The sequence below is a fragment of the Ursus arctos genome, unplaced genomic scaffold (assembly GCF_023065955.2).
Source record: "Ursus arctos isolate Adak ecotype North America unplaced genomic scaffold, UrsArc2.0 scaffold_9, whole genome shotgun sequence".
In the NCBI taxonomy this organism is placed as follows: domain Eukaryota; kingdom Metazoa; phylum Chordata; class Mammalia; order Carnivora; family Ursidae; genus Ursus; species Ursus arctos.
The window spans coordinates 58,362,871-58,386,637 of record NW_026623111.1 but is presented as its reverse complement, the minus strand read 5'-3'; the positions used below and the strand labels follow the sequence as shown (position 1 = coordinate 58,386,637).

At 36.4% G+C, this 23,767-nt stretch overlaps 2 protein-coding genes across 6 annotated transcripts in view; one reads left to right on the top strand and one right to left on the bottom strand.

Annotated features, from left to right (window-relative positions):
- ART3 (ADP-ribosyltransferase 3 (inactive)) overlaps positions 1-23,767 on the bottom strand; it is a 144,426-nt gene that overhangs the window by 109,229 nt on the left and 11,430 nt on the right. The gene's annotated exons all lie outside the window — the stretch shown is intronic.
- CXCL10 (C-X-C motif chemokine ligand 10) lies at positions 19,611-21,919 on the top strand. The gene is made up of 4 exons (XM_026509936.4): positions 19,611-19,736; positions 20,261-20,387; positions 20,617-20,706; positions 21,124-21,919. The coding sequence occupies exons 1-4, from the start codon at positions 19,676-19,678 to the stop codon at positions 21,140-21,142; spliced, it is 297 nt and encodes a 98-aa protein (XP_026365721.3). The 5' UTR covers positions 19,611-19,675; the 3' UTR covers positions 21,143-21,919.

Here is a 23,767-nt window from a genome sequence, read left to right as displayed (position 1 = left end):
ACCCAGGCATCCCCCATGCTATTTTCTATCTGAAATGCCCTTCTTCATCCACTTGTCCAACACCTACTCACTTTTCCATACTCTGTTCAAGAGTTACCTGCCACTGGGGCGCCTGGGTGGCTCAGTCATTAAACATCTGCCTTCCGCCCAGGGCGTGATCCCAGGGTCCTGGGATTAAGCCCTGCATCGGGCTCCCTGCTCCACTGGGAGCCTGCTTCATCCTCTCCCACTCCCCCTGCTTGTGTTCCCTCTCTCACTGGCTGTCTCTCTCTCTGTCAAATAAATACAATCTTAAAAAAAAATAAAAAGAGTTACTACAGGGGCATAGAGGGAGGAGGGAAAAATAAAACAAGACGAAATCAGAGAGGGAGATAAACCATAAAAGACTCTCAATCATCGGAAACAAACTGAGGGTTGCTGGAGGGGAGGGGGGTGGGCAAGTGGGGTAACTGGGTGATGGACATTAAGGAGGGCATGATGTAATGAGCACTGTGTATTATATAAGACTGATGAATCACTGACCTCTACCTATGAAATTAATAATACACTATATGTTAATTAATTGACTTTAAATATAAAAAAATAGATTTCTAAGAAAATTTGACGAAGTTTAGGCATGAATTTTTTTCTGTATTACAGGAAAACTTGGGAGTATTATTAAGAAAATTAAATTTCAGTATTACAGTACTCAAGACATTGCTTTCTTTGCTGTTTTTATATATAATTAATTTTTAAAAGGAAGAAAATATTTCAAAAATAACTTGGATGTAAAACCCTCAAAATTAAGGGTCACATTGTCCCCAAAGGACATTTTGATAGAGGTGAACTGGTTAATACCAAATTTAATACTAATATGTATTAGAAGAATCATTTTCTAAGAAATAAAAATGATTCTCTGAATTTACAAGAGAAAAAAAAGTTACCTGCCATAATCCTTTCCTGAGCCATCCCACACATATACATTTTAAAGTACATTCACTCTCTCCTTACTAACTCTATTACAACACATCATTCTTACCTGCTTACAATGCCTTGCTCTCCTATAAGATTCTAAGACTCCTTTCAGCAATCATGGGATCTCTTTGATGATCTCTGAGTGTGCGTGGCTGGTTGTCAATTATTCTACAGTACTTGCTTTTTCAGGACTAAGATCATGTCATACTTACTTAAACGCTTGTAGCACCCATGCTAATAAAATAAAACTCTTGGTGCCTGGAGCACCAGAAATCAAAGGGTTTTCACTAGACTCTGCACAAAGTGGTCTTCTAGTTTGTATAGTAAGTAATGCTCACGTTTGTATAGCTGGCAAATGTTGTACTGAACAATGTTCTTAGAAAATTCATAGGTGTTTCGAACACTTGTTTTTCTAACTTATAATAGTGACAATCTTGTGAATCATTTGTATTTTCATTAATTTGTCATTATTATTTTTGTTTTGCATTAAAATATACATTTATATACAATATATAATAAATAAATTTATTATAAAATAATACAAAAAAATATATAAGACCATAGTTCTCAACATGTGACACCCCCACCCTCACTCCTTGGGGGGGGTCCTTAATTTTTTTTTTAAAGATTTATTTATTTGAGAGAGAGAGAGAAAGAACACAAGTAGGGAAGAAGAGTAGAGGAAGAGAGAGAAGCAGAACCCCCACTGAGCTGGGAGCCCGATGCACCCTCAATCCCAGGACCCTGGGATCATGACCTGAGCCTAAGCCGAAGGCAGACGCTTAACTGACTGAGCCACTCAGGCTCGACGCCACCCCAGGGGTCCTTGAAACACTTTCAGGAAGTCTATAAAATTAAAAATAAGTAAATCTTTTAAAAAGTAGTTATTTTAGAGAGAGTAAGCAAGCATAAGTGGGGAAAGGGGCAGGGGGAGAGAGGAAGAGAACCAGACTGCCCACTAAGCATGGAGCCCAACATGGGGCTTGATCTCACAACCCTGAGATCATGACCTGAGCTAAAATCAAGGGTCAGACTCTTAATCGACTGAGCCACCCAGGTTCCCCAAAGTCAAAACTCTCCTCATAGTAATATTAAGGCATTATTTGTCTTCTTTATTCTCATTCTCTCATGAGTTTCCCAGGGCCCAACTGGTACATAATACTGCAACAAATTAAATGCACAAATAGGAGACTCTAGCTATTTTCTAATAAGTCAGACATCGCATACTTCAAAGAGATTTGCAAAAATGTAAAACAATGTTACTCTTTTCACAAATTTCTTTTGGAAAATATAATTATTTTTCATAAAAATATGTTATTTCTCTTAATATGAAATGGGCTTATCACTAGGTTCCAATAACATCCTTTCCTTGCCTTGCCACTTTCTGAGATGATACGAACTTCCCACAGATGCCCTCAGCATCCCATGTTGGTTCATTTAATCCTGCACACAACTTCATTAAATCCTTTTCAGAATTCCAGCTGAGCATATTCTCAGTTTTCTTCCAGGTCCCTGTCTGATAATCCTCTTGATCCTGGGTCAGACAAATTCATCAAGAAAACCTGTTTCTTCCTGAGGGACAACTGATGCTACTCATTTCAGGTGACCAGGTACCCTGATTTGTTGGTTGATGTCATCGATTTTTGTCACTAGAGGCTAATAAAAGCAATTCGCACAGGCAGTACTGTGGTTATGAGACTCTGGAGTTAGACTGCCCAAATGGCAATCCTGCTATAGAACCCTATTTCAGCTTGTTATAAAACAGGTAAAGGTTTCCTCCGCTCTCTGAAAGTAGAGCATTCCTATGAAAGCTTTCATAAGTCAAAATGTCATAAAGCAAAGAAATAATTACCATTAATTTATACGGAAAAATTTTTGAGTGTTCCTAGACCCAATAAATAACCTCTCTCAGGCTTTTCTGATACCTTAGGATGCATCTTGCTAACAGATGCATAAAATAAATAAATAAAGATGAAACACAGATGCCCACAGACACAGTTCAAAGCTACGGCGGCCTGATGCTGAGATGCTCAGTGTCGTTCCAGGGCAAGGAACTTGGTGGGCCATGCTTGCTGTTCTGGGTGTGTACTGTCTCTACAATGGCTCTGCAAAACAAATGCTGAACACCCTTTTTGCTTTTCATCTTTTTCCATAAAAGCTAAAATCCTCTTTGGATTTCTTTCAGTTGTCAAAAACAGATACTAATATATGTTTTTTGAAAAAGTAAAGTGGCGTGAGGCACCTGGGTGGCTCACTTGGTTAAGTGTCTGACTTCGGCTCAGGTCATGATCTCAGACTCCTGGGATGGAGCCACGTGTTGTCCGGCTCCCTGCTCAGCAGGGAGTCTGCTTGTCCCTCTGCCCCTCTCCCGACTCATATACACACGCTCTCTCTCTCTCTCAAGTAAATAAATAAAATCTTAACAACAACAAAAAAAAAGTGAAGCGACATAACACAAACTTCCAAAATACAAGAGATACTTGTACACCTTATAAAGTGATCATTAAGATTAAATGTGATAAATTTATGATTAAATGTAATAAATTTAAAAAACAGCACAGCTTAGCACAAAACATATCGTATTTTGATATATTAACAAAATAAATTCTAACACTAAGCAGTTTATTCAAGCAGTTATTTAAAAAATCAGCCATCCTTCAGATTCCTTATATTAGGAACCATGCCTAACTTGACAGCCCCTGTATTGGGATTCAGTCCTTCTAGAGGTATGAAGAAAAAGAAAGAGAAAACAGAAAATGAAAAAAGTTGAAGAAAAAGTTTTAAAAAATAGAGACAGAGAGAGAGAAAGAGAGAGGAGGAAAAGGAAACCAATTCCCACCTCCTTTTCTTCTTCGCCTATCCTCTAATTTTATCTCCTACCAGCCCATTTATTCAGTTTAATTTACTAACCATAGTCTTTCCATCTCTCCCTCTTCAGTTCTTTGATGTCTAGGTTAACAAATCAATGATCCTCTTGGGACAGAATGCTGATTTAAACACATCAATCACTCTACTAAGCCCAAATATTGCTATAATTTAACAGAGATTCTTGGAAACTCCCCAATACTTAGGATATAAAATGACTCAGAAAAGTCGTGGCATTTCTTTGGCTCCTCTTCAAAGGAGAAATAAGGGATCTAAAACTATTTCCCTGAAGTGAGGACTTTATGGTAAATTAATTTTTTAATGAATCTCAGGTGTATAGATTTGGATTAATCATCATTTTGGTTGAAGATACATACATTGTCACTTCTGATCCATGCACACACACACACACACATATATATACACATATATGTTTAGAATATAATGAAGACCCATTAATTCATTAGAACATTAACAATCACTTAAAATATAGCTATAACTATGTTCCTTCCCTATCATGTTCCCTTGCCCCTCCAAGATAATTAATATCCTGAGTTCTATGTTTATTACTCCCTTGTTTTTTTTTAAATTGCAGTGAAAGAAACACAACATTTTCTATCTTAATCATTCATAAGTGTACAGTTCAGTGGTATTAAGTACATTCATATTGTTGTGCAACCACTGCTCTCATTTAAAAAAAATTTATATAAACATACCTAAACAAAATATTAAACTTTAGTTATACTGAACGTTATAAAAAGAGTAATTATTCTGTATGTAATCTCAACACTATTTTACTTGATATTATTTTAGAAAAATTCATCTACATTTTCTGCAAACAAGTCTTGCTTGTCTTTGTCAGTTTTATTCCTGAGTATTTCATGTTTTTAAATATTCATTGTTGCTACTATAAATTTTGTGTTTTTAAAATTACATTTTAATTATTTGTTACTGATGTAGACACATGATACACTGATCTCCTATCTACTTTAATCAATTCTGATATTACTTTAACATTTAGTAAATTCTTTTGGGTTTTCTATGCAGATAATCTCTACAAAGTTTTATTTCTTCCTTTTCAATTCTTATGGATTTTTTTCTTTTTTTGTTCTATTTTTCAGGCTAGGAGTTACAGTACAATGAAAATGATATGAAAAATGGGCATCTTTGTCTTGTTTTGTAAATTCCCAGGACACTTTATCATAAGTAAGCCAAGTTATCTAAATAAGCCTCTTCTAAGAGTAAATGCTGCATGATTCCAACCCTCAGTTCTACCCAGAGACCCACACCTATGGCTACAGAGTGACAGAAACATCTGATGACACAAATAACTTCACCATCCAGAGAGAAAATACTATTTGTTCCATGTAGGAGAAAAGCTAAAATTCGGCCAGAGAGCTGGCTATATTTGCGAAATGCTGGCTGGTAAAAAATTCATTTAGATTTGTTAAAATACCCTTCTAATCCCTTGTCATCTTTAGAACAACCTGAAAGGTGGACGGGTTAGGTGTTACGATGAGCACCTAAATATAAGAAAACTGAAGCACAGACACAGCTAACATCTAAGGTCACAGAGCAAGTGAGAGACACCACTGTATACTGTATCTCTAAATGCCCACCCATCCCGTCCCATCATCCCATCAAGTGAGGAAAGCAAAACACTGTATGGTCCAAAATGTATCCAAACAGAAGCTATTCTCGGTTCTCCCAATCATGATGATTTTAAGGTACCACCCACTTTGCTTGGACTGGCTGTGAATGATGAAACATATCAAAAATTTAAAAGTATGTAACCAGTATTACCAAACAATGTCAGCAAAAGGAATCTTGTGAGAGTTCAATCAAAACAATGACAGGGAGGGGCGCCTGGGTGGCTCAGTCAGTTAGGCATCCAACTCTTGATCTCGGCTCAGTTCTTAAACTCAGGGTTGTGAACTCAAGCCCTGTGTTGGGCTCTACACTGGGGGTGGAGTCTACTTGAAAAAAAAAAAAAAAAACTAACACAAACACAAACAAAAACCAAAAAACGAGAACCGAAACAGAACAAATAAAACCTATGAAAGGGAAAGCTATGCCCTCCTCTCCTACACTCTCCAAGGTGTACCTATGAAAGGGAAAGCTATGCCCTCCTCTCCTACACTCTCCAAGGTGTACCTATGAAAGGGAAAGCTATGCCCTCCTCTCCTACACTCTCCAAGGTGTACCTATGAAAGGGAAAGCTATGCCCTCCTCTCCTACACTCTCCAAGGTGTAATTGTACATCAACTGAGGGAATTCCCAGTCTACAGAAATCACTGAACAAATCCTGCTCACTTTTTAGGAAACTTCTTTTAAGCACACTGGTTTCTCGGAAAGCATTTTTTTCTTGCCCTATAACAAATCAGTGAAGACAGACTGTTTCTTCTGGCCTCATGCCATAATTAAAGGCTTAAAGATAAACCAGCAGCATCTGAAACTGAAACAAAAGATGGAATATTTCTTTTTCTTTTCTTTCAAAACTAAACTCAGATCAGTGAATATGAAGAAAGAAGTATGTCAGAGCTTTGAAAAAATTAGAATATAAATTTAAGAAGAGTAGTAATTTAGATTTTTATTCAAATGATTCACCTAGGTTTGCCTATGGATGTAACCAGTAATAGTTGGCTTGCCGTTATCTCTAAAAGGTTGATTTTTTTTCCAAATTCTTCTCCATATTGGTAACACTTAAAAAATTTCTCCCCTAAAGCAAATCCCATTCAAAACAAGAATATAAGGATCCTTTGTTTTGATTCTGTGCTCACCAGACAAACATTCAGGTTACTAAGTCAACTTCCCAGGTACTATGATACTAGAAAAGGGTGACTTGGATACCAGACCTAATATTCCCAGTCACTGGGAGGTCCTCATTATAAATGAATAAACTATCTTTTTAATTTGCATCTTAGTCTCTTATAGATTTGGTGAGAAGAATTAATTCTTTAAGAACATTAATTCTTTACTCTGCATGATTAGGGAAAAAATGGGAGTTTCTGAACTGTAAAACTCAGAACCAGACACTACAGATTCCTTAAAAAAGTATTACCATCCCTGTGAGACTCTACCAACCAGCCTGACCGGTTGGCTGGCTTCCTCCTATACCATTTGTTACGACACTTCTCTAATTGTATATGATTTCCCTTCCTGGCCATTTGTCTAAAGCACAATAATGTTCATCTGAATGCTCCTGGCCTTTATGAGTACATTCTTCTATGAACATCCATATTATTTATTGTCTGAACCACTCATTTGGTACTGTTCATACAGTTTTACTGATATTCACTGTTTCATAATTTTTGCTGTTTCCAATTAGAATGCAAGCCATCAAGGACCAACATCGGATCATGTTCCCTGAGATTAGCTTGGTTCCCAACACAAAGTACACAAACAATTATGAGAACAAGCACAACTCTCATTCTTCCAACACAATCTATGGCCAGTATATGTACTGTACACTGAAAAGATTTGTATTCCTTCATTCATTCGATTCATTATTAAACAGAATTTCCAATGAATAATTAAGAAGTTTTTTAGGAGCATCGCCCTTTGTATATTTACCCCATAGTCCTTGGAATGAAGATTCTGGACTATAGCTCACTAAGAATATATGTATTAATTCTACCTACTTGAATCCATACTAACATCCGAGGAAATTACAGTCTTAAGTTAAACTTGGTTCCTCAATCTAGAAAAATCAATAATAACCATGTCCTCATGTAGAAATATGAGTCAACAGAAATTCTTTTTGAAGACATACAATTCTTATTCATGCTGTTTCTTCAAATCTGTATAGATTTATCTCTCTATCCATCCATCCCCCCATCCAGTATTTACTGAATACTTTCATATGTCAGATGATATTCTAGTGGCCATGCATGCAGCTGTGAACAAGACTGATAAGGTCCCTGCTTTGGGGGGCTTATATTTTAGTGTGGAGAAATAAGACATTAAACTAGTAAAAAATAAACTGACCAAATATCAGATAGAAATACCAAACAGAGAATTAAAAGATCATGGGTGCTTCAGATTATATGCTAAGAGAAGGTATTATTTAGTTAAAATCCAAATGTCCAGAAGGAATCACCTATGCAAAAAACAGGTAAAGCATTCCAGATAAAGAAAACAGCTAATGTAAAACCCACTAGGACTGGAGTGTAGTGGTTGAGAGAAAAAAAAAGTGAGATGAGCAGTCAGATAACAGAGGACTTAATAAAAACTTAGTTACAAAATTGGATTTAATTCTAAGTACAGCTGGAAGTTGTTGGAGGGTCACAAGCAGGGGAGTGACATGGTGACCTATGTTTTAAAAATTTCACTCTGCTCTGCTACAGCAATGAAAAAGAAAAAAAAGCATATGTCTAGAAAAAGATTTATACAGAAAGGTTTGTAACAGCTTTATACTAACAACTAAAATGTGGAAACAGTTGAGGTGTCCATCAACAAGAGAATGGATAAAACAACTGGTCCATTTGTTCAATGGAATACTATGCAGCAATAAAGACACAAAATACTGATTCATGCAACTATACAGATGAATCTAAAACATATGCTGAGGAAAAGAAGCCTTGCACTAAAGAGCACATATTGAAATGGTCCTATTTATACGAAGTTCTAGAAAAGACAAAACAAATCTATAGTTTAAAAAATTCAGAAGAGTAGTAGTGCCTGGAGTAGATAGGGTGGGGACAGATGGGCAAGTGGCATGAAGGGACTTTCTGGAGTGGTAGTGATATTCTATAACCTGACAGGGATTTGGTTTACACAAGTGTATGCATTCATGAGATTCATTTAATGGTACAATGAAGATTTGAACATTTCAATACATGCAAATTTTATCTCAAAAAAAAAAAAAAAACACCAAAAACATAAGGGGTGCCTGGGTTAAGCATCTGCCCTCAGCTCAGGTCACGATCCCCGTATTCTGGGATCAAGCCCCGCATTGGGCTCCTTGCTCAGCGAGGAGTCTGTTTCTCCCTCTCCTTCTCCCTTTGCCCCGCTCATGTATGCACTCTCTAATAAATAAAGTCTTAAAAAGAAAAATAACCATAAAAATTAACTCAATAGGAAGCATGATAGACTAATGACCTCTGAAAATCTCCTCTGTAAAAGCAAAAAAGAGCGCTGGAAAAAAAAAACTGTCAAAATCAACTCTTCAGAACTCTTCAAATTGGCCAAAAGTTTGCAACAGTATGGAAAACATCCAAGACACAGCTTATCTCAGTAAAAACAGAACTCTGTGGCACTTTTCACTGCCTTGTTCTCATTCCCCTCTCCCATGCTCTACACAGTAGCCTTGAAAAATAACAGCCCCACAACTATGTAGCTCTGAAAAGCTGCCTAAAAGCCAATGGAGGGGCAGAATGGGTTTGGAACTGCCCAAAAGCCCATCCTAGATGATTATCACTATTGACTTGGTTAAAAGCTTCCTTAAAAGTTCACAGGGCTTGTCTTTATTTAACTTGATTCTGAACGCTCTTGGTTAAACAGCCCTTCCCCTAGGGCTAATGCTAAACTAATCAGTAACAACTGTTTAACAATTATTAACTACCTGAAGTAGTTGGGTCTAATAAAAGACTATTTTAAAAGAAACACTGGGGAATGAGATGTCTACAGTGGGCTTTGAAAAGCTCCAACACAGTCCTAGGAATCCAGAAGGCCACCCACTTGCGCAGGGCTGTGTGCACACACTGAAAACACCTAAAATGGCCCTAATCTCTCACCTCAAGCTGACCTTGAACTTCTGTACGAACAGTAAATGAAAGCAAAGGCAGAACTGTAAACAGCCTGTCAGCACAGAAGGCACACCCCAACACATACCCAGAGCCCCTTTGTAAGGGTTGGGAGATTTACCGGTTGGTTCAAGGCATTTAAGGAAGGCTTAGTCCAACTGTTAGCTCACCATTAAGTTAACTGAACAAAGACTTCTGTTGCTATACAGAATAAACAATAAAGACATTACAGACTTACATCAGGAAAATCACCAAAGAGCAACAACAGCAAATCCCAAGAAGGGGAAAAACTGGACTTCCTGAGTTACCGTGTTATTTAAAATATCCAGTTTCAACCAAAAATATATATATATTACATGACATGCAAACAAAGAGGAAAGTATGGTTCAGGCACATTTAGGAAGCATTCAACAGAAACTAATCCTGAGAAATTCCAGGGACTTCTTCACTGGACTTACTAGACAAGGAGTGTAAGTCAGCTATTATAAATACATTCAAAGAACTAAAGAAAACCCATGTCTAAAAAACTAAGAGAATGAGAACACGACCTTACCAAATAAATATCAATAAAAATTATAGAAAATCATCTCTGGCTTTAAAAAGTATTTTAAAAAAAGGATAGGGGCGCCTCGATGGCGCAGTGGTTAAGCATATGCCTTAGGCTCAGGGCGTGATCCCAGCGTTCTGGGATCGAGCCCCACATCAGGCTCCTCCGCTGGGAGCCTGCTTCTTCCTCTCCCACTCCCCCTGCTTGTGTTCCCTCTCTCGCTGGCTGTCTCTATCTCTGTCAAATAAATAAATAAAATCTTTAAAAAATAAAAAATAAAATAAATAAATAAAATAAAGTATAATAAGCAAAATAAGATATTCACTAGAGAGATGGAACAGGTGATTTAAGCTGGCAAAAGAAAAAAATCAGCAAATCTGAAGACAATTGAAATTCTCCATCTGAGGACAGGAAAAAAAAAAGTAAAAAAATTAACAGAGCCTCAGAAATGTATGGAATACTATCAAGTGTACCAATATATGAATAATAGAAGGAGAGAGGAGTGGAGAAAAAGGGGCAGAAAGAATATGTGAAGAAATAATACCCCAAATCATTAACCTGCACATCGAAAAAACTTAACAAAGACCAGATATCTGCACCTGACATACCACAGTCAGTGTCAAAAGCCAAAGACAGAATCTTCAGAGCAGCAAGAGAGAAGTGATTCATCATGCATAAGGGAGCCTCAGTTAAGATTAACAACTAAGTTCTCATCAGAAACCACAGAAGCCAGTAGGCAGGAGCATGACATATTCAAAGTAATAATCATAAAAATACACACTGGACTTGACAAAAGAGTAGGGGACGTCAGTGAAACCCTTAACAAAGGGATAAAAAAGAACCAACCAGAGAGGAAAACACAATAAATGAAACTAAAAATACACTAGATGGAATAAAGAGCAAGCTAGAGGAAGGAGAAGTAATTAATGACCTAGAAATCAGAATAAAAGAAAGTAATCAGGGGCGCCTGAGTGGCTCAGTCGTTAAGCGTCTGCCTTCCACTCAGGGCGTGATCCTGGCGTTCTGGGATCGAGCCCCGCATCAGGCTCCTCTGCTGGGAGCCTGCTTCTTCCTCTCCCACTCCCCCTGCTTGTGTTCCCTCTCTCTCTGGCTGTCTCTCTCTGTCAAATAAATAAATAAAAAATCTTTAAAAAAAATAAGTAATCAAACCGGATACATGAAAGGAAAAAAATTACGCAAATTGAGAACAAGTCTTAGGGAACTCAGTGACTCCATCAAGTGTAATAACATTCTCATGATAGGGATCCCAAAAGAAGAAAGAGAAAAGGGGGCAGAAAATTTATTTGAAAAATTACTAGTCGAAAACTTCCTGAATGTGGGGAAGAAAACAGATATCCAGATCCAAGAGGCATGGAAACTCAACCCCCAAAATCCAAACTAAGGAGGTCCACACTAAGACATGTAGTAATTGAAATGGCAAAAAAATATTTAAAAAAAACCAAACCTCTTTAAGATTTTATTTATTTTAGGGAGAGAGACAGAGCAAGCATGTGTACACATGCACACACGCACACACGCACACAAGCAGGAACAGGGGGAGGGAGAGAACCCCATAAATCTGCAGATTATACAGCAGAAATTTAACAGGCCAGAAGGGAGAGGCATAATATATTCAAAGTGCTAAAACGGAAAAATCTACAGCCAAGAATACTCTACCTGGCAAGACTATCACTTAGGGTAAGAAGGAGAGCTAAAACATTTGTCAGACAAAAACTAAAGGAGTTCATGACCACAAAACCAAACCTATAAGAAATATTAAAGGGGAATCTGAGTGTAAAGACCGTAAGTGGGAGAATGAAAAGTTGAAAAACACAAAAGCTATAAAAGTAGGTATTTCTGCAAAAATCAGTCAAGGAACTCATAAAATAAAAGGATGTAATAAGAGATACCAGAAACCTAAACAGATACCCACCATAAACAGATAAACCTGAAACATGGGGGAGAGAGGAGTAAAGAATAGGTTTAAACTTAAGATACAATCAACTTAATATACACTGCTCTATGCAGAAGACATTATATACAAACCTAATAGTAACCATAAATCAAAAACCAGTAATAGATATACAAAGAAGAAAGAAAAATGAATCCAAGTATATCACTAAAGAAAACCAAAAACCATGAAAGAGAACAAAGAAGGATCAGAAAAACATGACAACAACCATAAAACAAGTATCAAAATTTCAATAAATTCATGTCTATCAATAGTTATTCTGAATGTAAATGAATATTCAAATCAAAAGACAAAGAGTGACAAAGTAGATTAAAAAAAATAAGACCTATTTATTTGCTGCCTGCAAGAAAGTCATTTCAGATCTAAAGACACCTACAGATTGAAAGTGAGAGGACTGAGAAACATTGACCGTGGAAATGGATGTCAAAAGAAACCCAGATTACAGGGCATCTGGGTGGCTCAGTCGGTTAAGCATCTGCCTTTGGCTCAGTTCACAATCCCGGAGTCCTGAGACCAAGCCCCTGAATCCGGCTCCTGCTCAGTGGGGAGTCTGCTTCTCCCTCTGACCCTCCCCCATCTCGTGTTCTCTCTCTCTAATAAATAAGTAAATAAATCTTAAAAAAAAAAAAAAAAAGCCAGAGTAGCAATCCTTAAAACAGACTTTAAAACAAAAACTGTAACCAGAGACAAAAAAAGTATACTGTACAATCATAAAGAGGACAATCCAACAAGATGATATAATTGAAAATATTTATGCACCCAACATGGGAAGACCCAAATAAATAAGATAGGTAATAACAGACATAAAGGAAATAATCAACAGTAATACAGTAGTAAGGGACTTTAACACCCCACTTACATCAATGGAAAGATCATCCAAACAGGAAATCAACAAGAGAACATTTGCTCTGAATGACACACTGGACCAGATGAATTTAAGAGATATATTCAGAACATTCTACCCTAAAACAGCAGAATACACATTCTTCTCAAGTGCACATGGAACATTCTCCAGAAAAGATCACATATTAGTCCACAAAACAAATCTTAATAAATTCAAAAAGATCAAAGCCATAACATGCATCTTTTCTGACCGCAATGATATGACACTAGAAATCAAACACAAGAAAAAAACCTGTAAAGGGCCCAAATACAGGGAAGTTAAATAACATGCTACTAAACAATGAATGGGTCTATCAAAAAATCAAAAAAGAAGTCAAAAATTACATAGAAACAAATGAAAATAAAAACACAACGATTCAAAATCCTTGGGATGCAGCAAAGTAGTTCAAAGAGGGAAATTAATACCAATACAGACTTACATCATGAGAAAAGAAAAAACTCAAATAAACAACCTAAGCTTATACCTAAAGCAGCTAAAAAAAACAACAAACAAAATCCAAAACCAGAAAAAAAATAATAAAAATTAGAGCAGAAATAATTGATATAGAAACTAAAAGAAAAAAAATAGAACAGATCAATGACACCAAGAGATGGTTCTTTGAAAACATCAATAAAATTGATAAACCTGTAGCCAGACTCATCAAAAAGAGAGAGAGCAGAACCAAATAAACAAAATCACTAATGAAAAAGGATAAACAACAACCAACACCAAAGAGATGAACCATTTTAAGAGAATGTTATGAAAATTTACATGTGAAAAAACTGTACAATCTAGAAGAAATACATAACTTCCAGGAAACGTATAATCTACCAAAACTGAATCCGGAAAAAATAGAAATTTGAACAGATTACCAGCAATGGAACTGAATCAGCAATAAAAAACTCCATTACTCAGCCATCAGAAAGGATGATATCTTATCATTTACATTGATGTGGATGGAACTGGACGGTATTATGCTGAGCGAAATAAGTCAATCAGAGAAAAAAAATTATTATTATGGTTTCACTCACATGAGGAATATAAAAACCAGTGCAGAAGATCATAAGGGAAGGGAGGGAAAACGAATGGGAAGAAATCAGAGAGGGAGACAAACCAAGAGAGACTCTTAACTATGGGAAAGAAACTGAGGGTTGCTGGAGGGGACGGGGGTGGGGGGTTGGGGTAACTGGGTGATGCACATTAAGGAGGGCACATGATGTGGTGAGCACTGGGTGTTAATATGCAACTGATTAATTACTGAACTCTACATCTGAAATTAATGACGTACTATATGTTGGTTAGTTGAATTTAAATTAAAAAAAAAAAAAGAACTTCCAAAAAACAAAAGTCCAGGACCAGATGGCTTCACAGGCAAATTCTATCACTTAAAGAAGAGTTAACATCCATTTTTCTCAAACTATTTCCAAAAAAACAGAGGAAAGAAAACTTCCAAATTCATTCTATGAGATCGGTATCAATCCTGATACCGAAACCAGATAAACACACCACAAAAAAAGAGAACCACGGGCCAGTATCTCTGATGAACACAGATGCAAAAATCCTCAACAAAACACCAGCAAGCCAAATCTAACAATACATTAAAACAATCATTCACCATGATCAAGTTGGATCTATTCATGAGATGCAAGTGTGCATCAATATTCACAAACCAACCAATGTGATACATCACACATCAACAAGATGAAGGGAAAAAACCACACAACATAGTAAAACATCCATTCATATTAAAACCCTCAACAAAATAGGTCTAGAGGGAACATACTTCGACATAATATAGGCCTTACATTAAAAATCTACAGCCAACATCACACGGTGAAAAACAGAGAGCATTTTCCCTAATGTCAGAAACAAGAAAGAAAAAAAAAAAGAAACAAACAAGACAAGGATGTGTACTCTCACCAATTTTACTCAACATAGTACTGGAAGTCCTAGCCACAGTAATCAGACAACAAGAAGAAATAAAAGGCATCCAAATTGGAAAGGAAGAAGTAAAACTTTCACTGTTTGCAGATGATATGGTACTATAGACAGAAAATTCTAAAGACTCCACCAGAAAACTACTACAGCTGATAAATGAATTCAGGATACGAAATCACTGTACAGATAGAGATTTGTTGCATTCCTATACACTAATAATGAAGCAGCAGAAAATGAAATTAAGAAAACAATCCCAATTACAACTGTGCCAAAAATAAAATTTCTAGGAATAAACTTGAGATTAAAGACCTGTACACTGAAAATTAGAAAACACTGATGAAAGAAATTCAAAACAAAGACATTCCATGCTCAGAGACTATAAGAAAAAATAGCATTAAAATGTCTGCACTACCCGAAGCAATCTACACATTTAATACACTCCCTATCAATATACCAACAGTATTTTTCACAGAACTGGAAAAATAATCCTAAAATTTATATGGAACCACAAAAGACCCCAAAGAGCCAAACCAATTTTGAAAAAGCAGAACAAAACTGGCGGCATCACAATTCCAGACTTCAAGTTATGTTACAAAACTGTGGTAATTGAAACAGTATCATACAGAACAAAAACAGACACACAGACCAACAGAACAGCACAGAACACCCAAAAATAAACTGACAATTACACGGTCAATTAATCTTCAGCAAAGGAGGAAAGAATACAAAATGGGAAAAAGTCCCTTCAACAAATGGTGTTGGGAAAATTGGACAGCTACATGCAAAGGAATGAAAGTGGGCCACTTTCTTACACCGTGTACAAAAATATACTCAAAACAGATTGAGAACCTAGATGTGAGACCTGAAACCATAAACATCCTAGAAGAGAACACAGGCAGTAATTTCTCTGACATTGGATGTAGCAAGATTTTTCTAGAGGTGTCTCCTAAGACAAGGGAAATAAAAGCAAAAATAAACCACTGGGACTACATCAAAATAAAAAGCTGCTTCATGGCAAAGGATGTAATCAACAAAATTAAAAGGCAACCTACTAAATAGAAGAAGATATTTGCAAATGACATGTGATAAAAGGGTTGGTATCCAAAATATATAACATTTACCAAAAAAATACAAAAACACTAATTCGAAGGGATACATGCACCCCTATATTTACTTTAGCATTATTTACAATAGCCAAATTATGAAAGCAGGCCAAGTGTCCAGCAATAGGCAAATGAATAAAGAAGATGTGGTGTATATATACATACAATTCAATATTATTCAGCCAGAAGAATGAAATCTTGACATTTGCAACAACATGGATGGAGCTAGAAAGTATTATGCTAAGCAAAATAAGTCAGTCAGAGAAAGCCAAATACTATATGATTTCATTCACATGTGGAATTTAAGAAACAAACTAGCATAGGAAAAAAGAGAGACAAACCAAGAAACAGACTCTAACCACAGAGAACAAACTGATGGTTACCAGAGGTGAGGTGGGTAGGGAAATGAGTGAAATAGGTGATGGCGATTAAAGAGTACATTTACCATGATAAGCACGTAGTAATGTATAGAAATATTGAATTTCTATATTGTACTCCTGAAACTAACGTAACACTGTACATTAACTGTACTGAAATTAAAATTTTAAAAAATAAGTGAATAAAAATACTTTGAAGTATATACACATATGTGTAATCACAACGATGTGATTGTTTACTAACTAACATTCACATATATCTGTTAGGCCCAACACGTGTTACATTATATGGGTATCACCTGCTTCCTACTGATATTACCTGCTGTGAATAATCAGCCAAGTGCTACTGAATACTATGAAACCAATTTTTGCCCCATCTGCCCTGTTAAAATTGTGCTAATTTCTGCTAACACTGCTACCAGTTTAACAAGTGACACTTTTTATCCTCTGCTTTGGATCTGACAATATCTTTCAGCCATATCAATGTTAAATCAACTTATTTCCATCCTGTTCTCCCAAGGTCTCTCTATTCCTGCGCTTCTTAAAAATTTTTCTTCAGGAGCACCTCCGTGGCTCAGCCGGTTAAGCGTCTGCCTTCAGCTCAGGTCATGACCCCAGGATCCTGGGATTGAGCCCCATGTTGTTGCTGGGCTCTCTGCTCATCAGGGAGCCTGCTTCTCCCTCTCCCCCTGCCTGCCGCTCCCCCTGCATGAGTGCTCTCCCTCCCTCTCTCTGTCAAAATAAAAATCTTTTTAAAAATGTTTTAAAAATTAAAATTTTTCTTCAAAAAGGAAATCCTTTGTTTTTTTGCAATAATCTTATAACTATTAATCCTTTTTTAATGCCATTCTAGATGTTACCTTATGATGTTTCATTGAGGAACTTTTCTGAAATACACAAAAATTCCTTACCAAGACTAACAGAAATCAGATATCCAAATAAGTAATGGTTTCCTTCAAAAAAAGTTATATGTAGAAGACTATTCAGTTATTCTAATGATGTCATGAGTATTCAAAACATTTCCGGAATTCTTTGAAACTTGCCAGTTCTAGATCTTTGACCTTGTTCAAGAAGACCACACCTATTATTTATAGTCTTTGATCAAAAGGCAATGCTTGGCTAAATTATTATTTCCAAAAATTAGACTTACCTACAAAGAATGAAAAATTGCTATTACTAAAGAACTTTTAAAATATTCTTAGCCTCTGAAAGTAATTATAGAAGTTTAAGATAAATGTTGAGAAAAAGCCTAAATAGACTAAATAGATCACAACCTTTGTACAACCTAACACAATTATCTCTGAGGTTCTTCTTCCATGTATAAAGTTAAGATAACAACTCTCCTATTTTCTTACAGGTTATTGTAGAGATAAAAAAAGAAAATGTAAGACATCCCTGGAACTCATAAAGTGAATAAATATATTTATATTCATGACTTAATGCTACAAATTAAAATAGATTCAAAACAGCATTAAGATATACTCATTTTAAAACTGTATTACTCAAGCCATAAAAGAGAATGAAATCTTGCCATTCGTAATGGCGTATATGGAGCTAGACAGCATTATGCTAAGCAAAATAAGTCAGTCAGAGAAAAACAAATACCATATGATTTCACTTATATGTGGAATTTAAGAAACAACAAATGGACATGGGGAAAAAAGAAGCAAAACAAGAAACAGACTCTATAGAGAACAAACAGGTTGCTAGAGGAGAGGTGGGCAGGGGGATGGGTTAAATAGGTGACGGGGAGTAAGGAGGGCACTTGTGATTGAGTACTGGGTGTTGTATGTAAGTAATGAATCACTAAATTCTTTTTTTTTAATAATATTTTTTATTATATTATGTTAGACACCATACAGTATATCCCTAGTTTTTGATGTAAAGTTCCATGACTCATTACTTGCATACAACACCCAGTGCACCATGCAATACATGCCCTCCTTAATACCCATCACCAGCCTATCCCATTCCCCCACCCACCTCCTCTCTGAAGCCCTCAGTTTGTTTCCCGGAGTCCATAGTCTCTCATGGTTCATTTCCCCTTCTGTTTACCCACCCCCTTCTTCCCTTTCTTCTCCTACCGATCTTCCTACTTCTTATGTTCCATAAATGAGTGAAACCATATGATAACTGTCTTTCTCTGCTTGACTTATTTCGCTTAGCATTATCTCCTCCAGTGCCATCCATGTTGCAGCAAATGTTGAGAAATCATTCTTTTTGATGGCTGAGTAATATTCCATTGTATATATAGACCACATCTTCTTAATCCAGTCATCTGTTGAAGGGCATCTCGGCTCCTTCCCCAATTTAGCTATTATGGACAATGCTGCTATGAACACTGGGGTGCATGAACAGGCACTTTTCCAATGAAGACATACAAATGGCTAACAGACACATGAAAAAATGTTCAAAATCATTAGCCATCAGGGAAATTCAAATCAAAACCACACTGAGATACCACCTTACGCCAGTTAGAATGGCAAAAATTGATAAGGCAGGAAACAAATGTTGGAGAGGATGTGGAGAAAGGGGATCCCTCCTACATTGTTGGTGGGAATGCAAGTTGGTACAGCCACTCCAGAAAACAGTGTGGAGGTCCCGTAAAAAGTTAAAAATTGAGCTACCCTATGATCCAGCCATTGCACTACTGGGTATTTACCCCAAAGATACAGACGTAGTGAATCACTAAATTCTACACCTGAAACTAATATTACACTGTGTGTTAACTAACTGGAATTTAAAAACCTTGAAAAGAAAAAAAAACTGTAATTTAGGGCTCTGAGACTTGAGGATTGACATCTTTATTTTGCAGGAGGCAAAAGATCAGAACCAAAGTTTCATTTAAAAAGATTCATTAAAATTTTTTTCATTAAAAAAAACTTACATGCACTAACATAATAAAAAAATCATTTAAAGAAAATAAAAAAATAAAACTGTCACAATAAAAAAAAAAAACAACTTACATGCAATAAACTTCTGTTTTTCAAGAAACAGTTCATGTTTTGGAAAGTGAAACCTAACTCACTCTTAGTGAATAAAGGAGGTGGAGGGAAATTCCACAACTCAGAGTCACAATAAATACTAACAGTACCTTTGATTCTGCAACATGGGACTTCCCCAAGGAACAGACAGCAGGTTTTGCTGAGTCAACTATAATGTTATCCAATCAGAGTTAGAGAGGGAAAGTGCCTTTGCACATAAATACTACATCCTAGCCCCACATTTTCTGAGACACTCAACTGCTTAGACTTTCTTAGCCTACTGCAGAGGAATCTCCAGTCACAGCATCATGAACCAAAGTGCTGTTCTTATTTTCTGCCTTATCTTTCTGACTCTGAATGCAACTCAAGGTAAGGAACATGAAGGGATATTTAATTTGTAAGATCAGAAATAGGACTCGGTATAAATTCTATAATTACGGGAATAGTATATTTGCAAAAGTTTTACAGCCTGCCTATAAATAAAGGGTAAATAAGCAGAGATTCCCTCTGGCCACAGAGTGTAGTCAGAAAAGCAAATGGAATAAAACAGAGGAGCAGCAGAAGAGGAAAGGTAAGAGAACAGACAGAAAAAATGTAAGGGAATGAGGAAAGAGAGGATGACACAGAAAATTCCTTAATCAACTCAACTGAATTAACCATATGAACTGGGCTCAAGGGTATGAATTTACATTTCACAAGTTGCAATTCCACGCTTTCATATCACCAACTAATTAATCATTCAGTGGCTGTGTTATACTGGGATTATTCTTTCTCCAACTGACTCAAATGACATGGGGGTATTGGTTCTGCTAAGCAGTACCCAATCCACATTAAATGCCTAAAATGAAAACTGCCCTAACCCCCCCTGCTGTCTGTACCTCTTTTTCCCACAGGAATACCTCTCTCTAGAACTACACGCTGCACCTGTATTAAGATTAGTGATGGATCTGTAAATCCGAAGTCCTTAGAAAAACTTGAAGTGATTCCTGCAAGTCAATCTTGTCCACGTGTTGAGATCATGTGAGTAAAATGCTATCTGAATATCACTTCCCTAGTTGTAATCATATGTTAAATATGTGAGTATGGTCACAAAATCAGTAAAGGGTTTGTAATGATTCTAAGACTTCTGTATAAAAAAAGGGAAACATCTAGAATGAAACACAAACGTCTGGTCTAAAAAATGTATATTCCACCTGCTTTATTGGCCCAAGACTGTTTTAAATATTTTCACTCTTTCTTACTTCCACAGTGCCACAATGAAAAAGAATGGAGAGAAAAGATGTCTGAATCCAGAGTCTAAGAAAATCAAGATTTTACTGAAAGCAATTAGCAAAGAAAGGTAGGTTTGCTGCTCTTTGCAAAACTGCTCTTTAAGAAATGTCAATTTTGGGAAGACAGAAATATTTGCATTGAGCTTTCCTGTGGGATCCTTGGCTTGAAAGTGTGTTTACCACCATGCCTGCCTCTACCTCCATTTATTTTTATACTGAGATGTCATCTTGGGGGTATCAAAAGTTACCCTACCTATCCAGAAGTGTCAACCCTGAGTCAGAGCTTTAACTATTCAAGCAAAGCTACCAAATTTCCCCCAAGCCTTTCCTGGCCTTAAAAAAAGTAGCCCCAGTAATCCATAATAACAATGTAGCAGCAGGAAATCTCACCACTTTGCCTGGGGACTCAGATGTTCCAAGCAGAATCCAGGCTGAAACCAGAGCTGAGTATGTCACGCTTTAACACCTCCTTTCTCTTCTTACAGGTCTAAAACATCTCCTTGAACACAGAAGCATAATCACTGTAGTACTGAAAAAGATGGACCAGAAAGAGACTACCTCTGCCATCATTTCCCTGCATACAATATATGCAAGCCCTAACTGTCCCTGGATTGCAGTTCTCCTAAAAGGTGACTAACCACTGTCACCAAGTTAGCTGCTACTACTCCTTGAGGGAGGTGGACGGTTCATCACTCTGTCCTGGCACCATAAGCTATGCTGAGGTACTACATTTTTAGTGAATGTACCAGGTCCTAGCCCTACTACTGACACTTTCCTCACCTTTCCTATCTTCTAAACATTATTAAGGGATACTTCCACCTCTGGACATCAGAGTTCTCAGAACTTCACAAAATAGCCGTAATACAATCTGCTTTCTTAAGAAAGACCTTTACTCCATAGGCTTCTACTGCTATACTCCGAAGGGGCCCATATTCTTGCAGCGGTTATATATATGCAACTCCAAACACACAGAAGAACCTAGAAATACCTGGAAATGTATGTGAAAATACTATTATTTAATAAAAGCTACACAAAGTAGAATTCCTAGATATACATGTTTCCCAATTGTTTTCAGTGTTTATGGAGTAACTTGTGTAACTAAATACCACACATGATCGTGCAATGAAAAATTCTGAAATCTAGATATATACTCTGTATGTTATGTAAGACAGATAAGCTGGCTGTGTTTCAAAATAAAAATGCTGTGCTCTCTCTTGGAGATGTAAAGAAAGATCATATAATTGTTAACAGATCAAAAAAGTAATAAAATGATAACTAAGATGAAGTGTCTGGTGGGTCATTTGACTGGGACATGTATTTCATATAAGAACCCAGTGGGTAGAAGACAAACGAGTTTGAGAATTATCATATTCCTTCCAACGGCAGTATTCTGAAAGGCCCATCATACAAGATTCCTTTGGACTAATGTGGCCTAACAGACTTCGCGTGAGCTTCAGACCCTTACGTGGAGATGTCTCATAGACATCTGAATATCTCACAGAAACATCAAACTCCACAATTCCCCGCTCCCCCATATCTAGTTCTCCTCCCATCTTAGATGTCCTAGTTTAACAGCACTAGCAACCACTCAGTTCCCCCAACCAGAAACCTGGGAGTAATTCTATATGCCTTCTCCCTCACCTCCCATATCCAATTGGTCATTAAGGAAATATCTGCAATGCATTTATAGTTGGCAAATTAGCAGCATTTAGAATATATAAAGAATTCCTATGAATGAAATAGGAAAGGATAGTCAACTAAATGAAAAATGGGAAATAGAAATGAAGAAAGAAGAAAACACACAATGAACAAGTTGAATATAAAAAATATTTAACATCACTAGTAATCAGGGACACCTACATTCAAATAATTTTGGGATACCATTTGACACCACCACACTGGCAAAACTCTTTAAGCTGGATAAATACCAAGAGAAAGGAAGGCTATAGAGCAATGAGGAGTACCACTCTACTGCTGGTGAAAGAGGAAACAGCTTTAACTACTTTTGAAACCACGCTGGTATCATCTTATAAAATTTAACACGTGCACACTCTATGTCCTAGCAGTTCTACTACTATGCATACACCATAGATATATTCTTGCATATGACATATAAGAGAGAAAATTATGGCAATACTGTTTATAACAGGACAACTCTGGACACAATCCAAATGCCTATAAATAGAATTGATAAATAAATTAGGGTATATTAATTCCATGGAATACCATACAATGTTGGAAATAAAATATAACTATATACATCAACATGGATGAATCTCAAAAATAATCTTGCACAAAAGAAGCATGTCACATCAAAGTATATGCAGCATAATTCCATTTATTATGAAATATTAAAACAGGCATTAAACACTAGATTTAGGAGTGAAGACATATACGATGAAAACAATCAAAAACGAATGATTTCCATAAAATTCAGGATGGTAACTACTTCAGAAGGTGAGAAAGGAATGCAATCAGGGAGGGGCACATAGGAGGCTTCTGAATTATTGTAAAGTTCTATTTATGAATAAATGGTGAGCTTAGGTGTCAAGCTTAGGTGGTGAGTACACGAGAATTTGTTCTTTAATCTGTATCTGCAAATTTTAATTTTTTTGAATACATGAAAGACCACAAATACATGGAGATTAAACAGCATGCTACCAATGAATGGGTCAACCAAGAAATCAAAAAATAAATAAAAAGTAAATGGAAACAAATGAAAATACAACAGTGCAAGACCTTTGGCACGAAGCAAAAGTGGTCCTAAGAGGGAAGTATATAGCAATAGAGGCCTACCTCAAGAAGCAAGAAAAACCTTAAATAAACAGCCTAACCTTACACCTAAAGGAGCTAGAAAAAGAACAACAAATGAAGCCGAAAGTCAGCAAAAGGGAAGAAATAATAAGGACTAGAGTAGAAATAAATGATACAGGAAATTTTAAAAAAAGAACAGATTAATGAAACAAGGAGCTGGTTCTTTGAAAAAATTAATAAAACTGATAAACCTCTAACAAGACTTATCAAAAAGAAAAGAGAAAGGACCCAAATAAATAAAATCACAAATGAGAGAGAAGAAACAACCAACAAACCAAAATAATAATTATTAAGAAATTATTAAGCAAAACTGTA

What these genes read in the sequence shown, in the direction of transcription:
- CXCL10 (XM_026509936.4), top strand. Translation starts at nt 19,676, where the DNA reads ATGAACCAAAGTGCTGTTCTTATTTTCTGCCTTATCTTTCTGACTCTG. An exon ending in GACTCTGAATGCAACTCAAG is followed by an intron (nt 19,737 to 20,260) that starts GTAAGGAACATG and finishes TTTTTCCCACAG; the next exon opens with GAATACCTCTCTCTAGAACT. An exon ending in TGTCCACGTGTTGAGATCAT is followed by an intron (nt 20,388 to 20,616) that starts GTGAGTAAAATG and finishes TTACTTCCACAG; the next exon opens with TGCCACAATGAAAAAGAATG.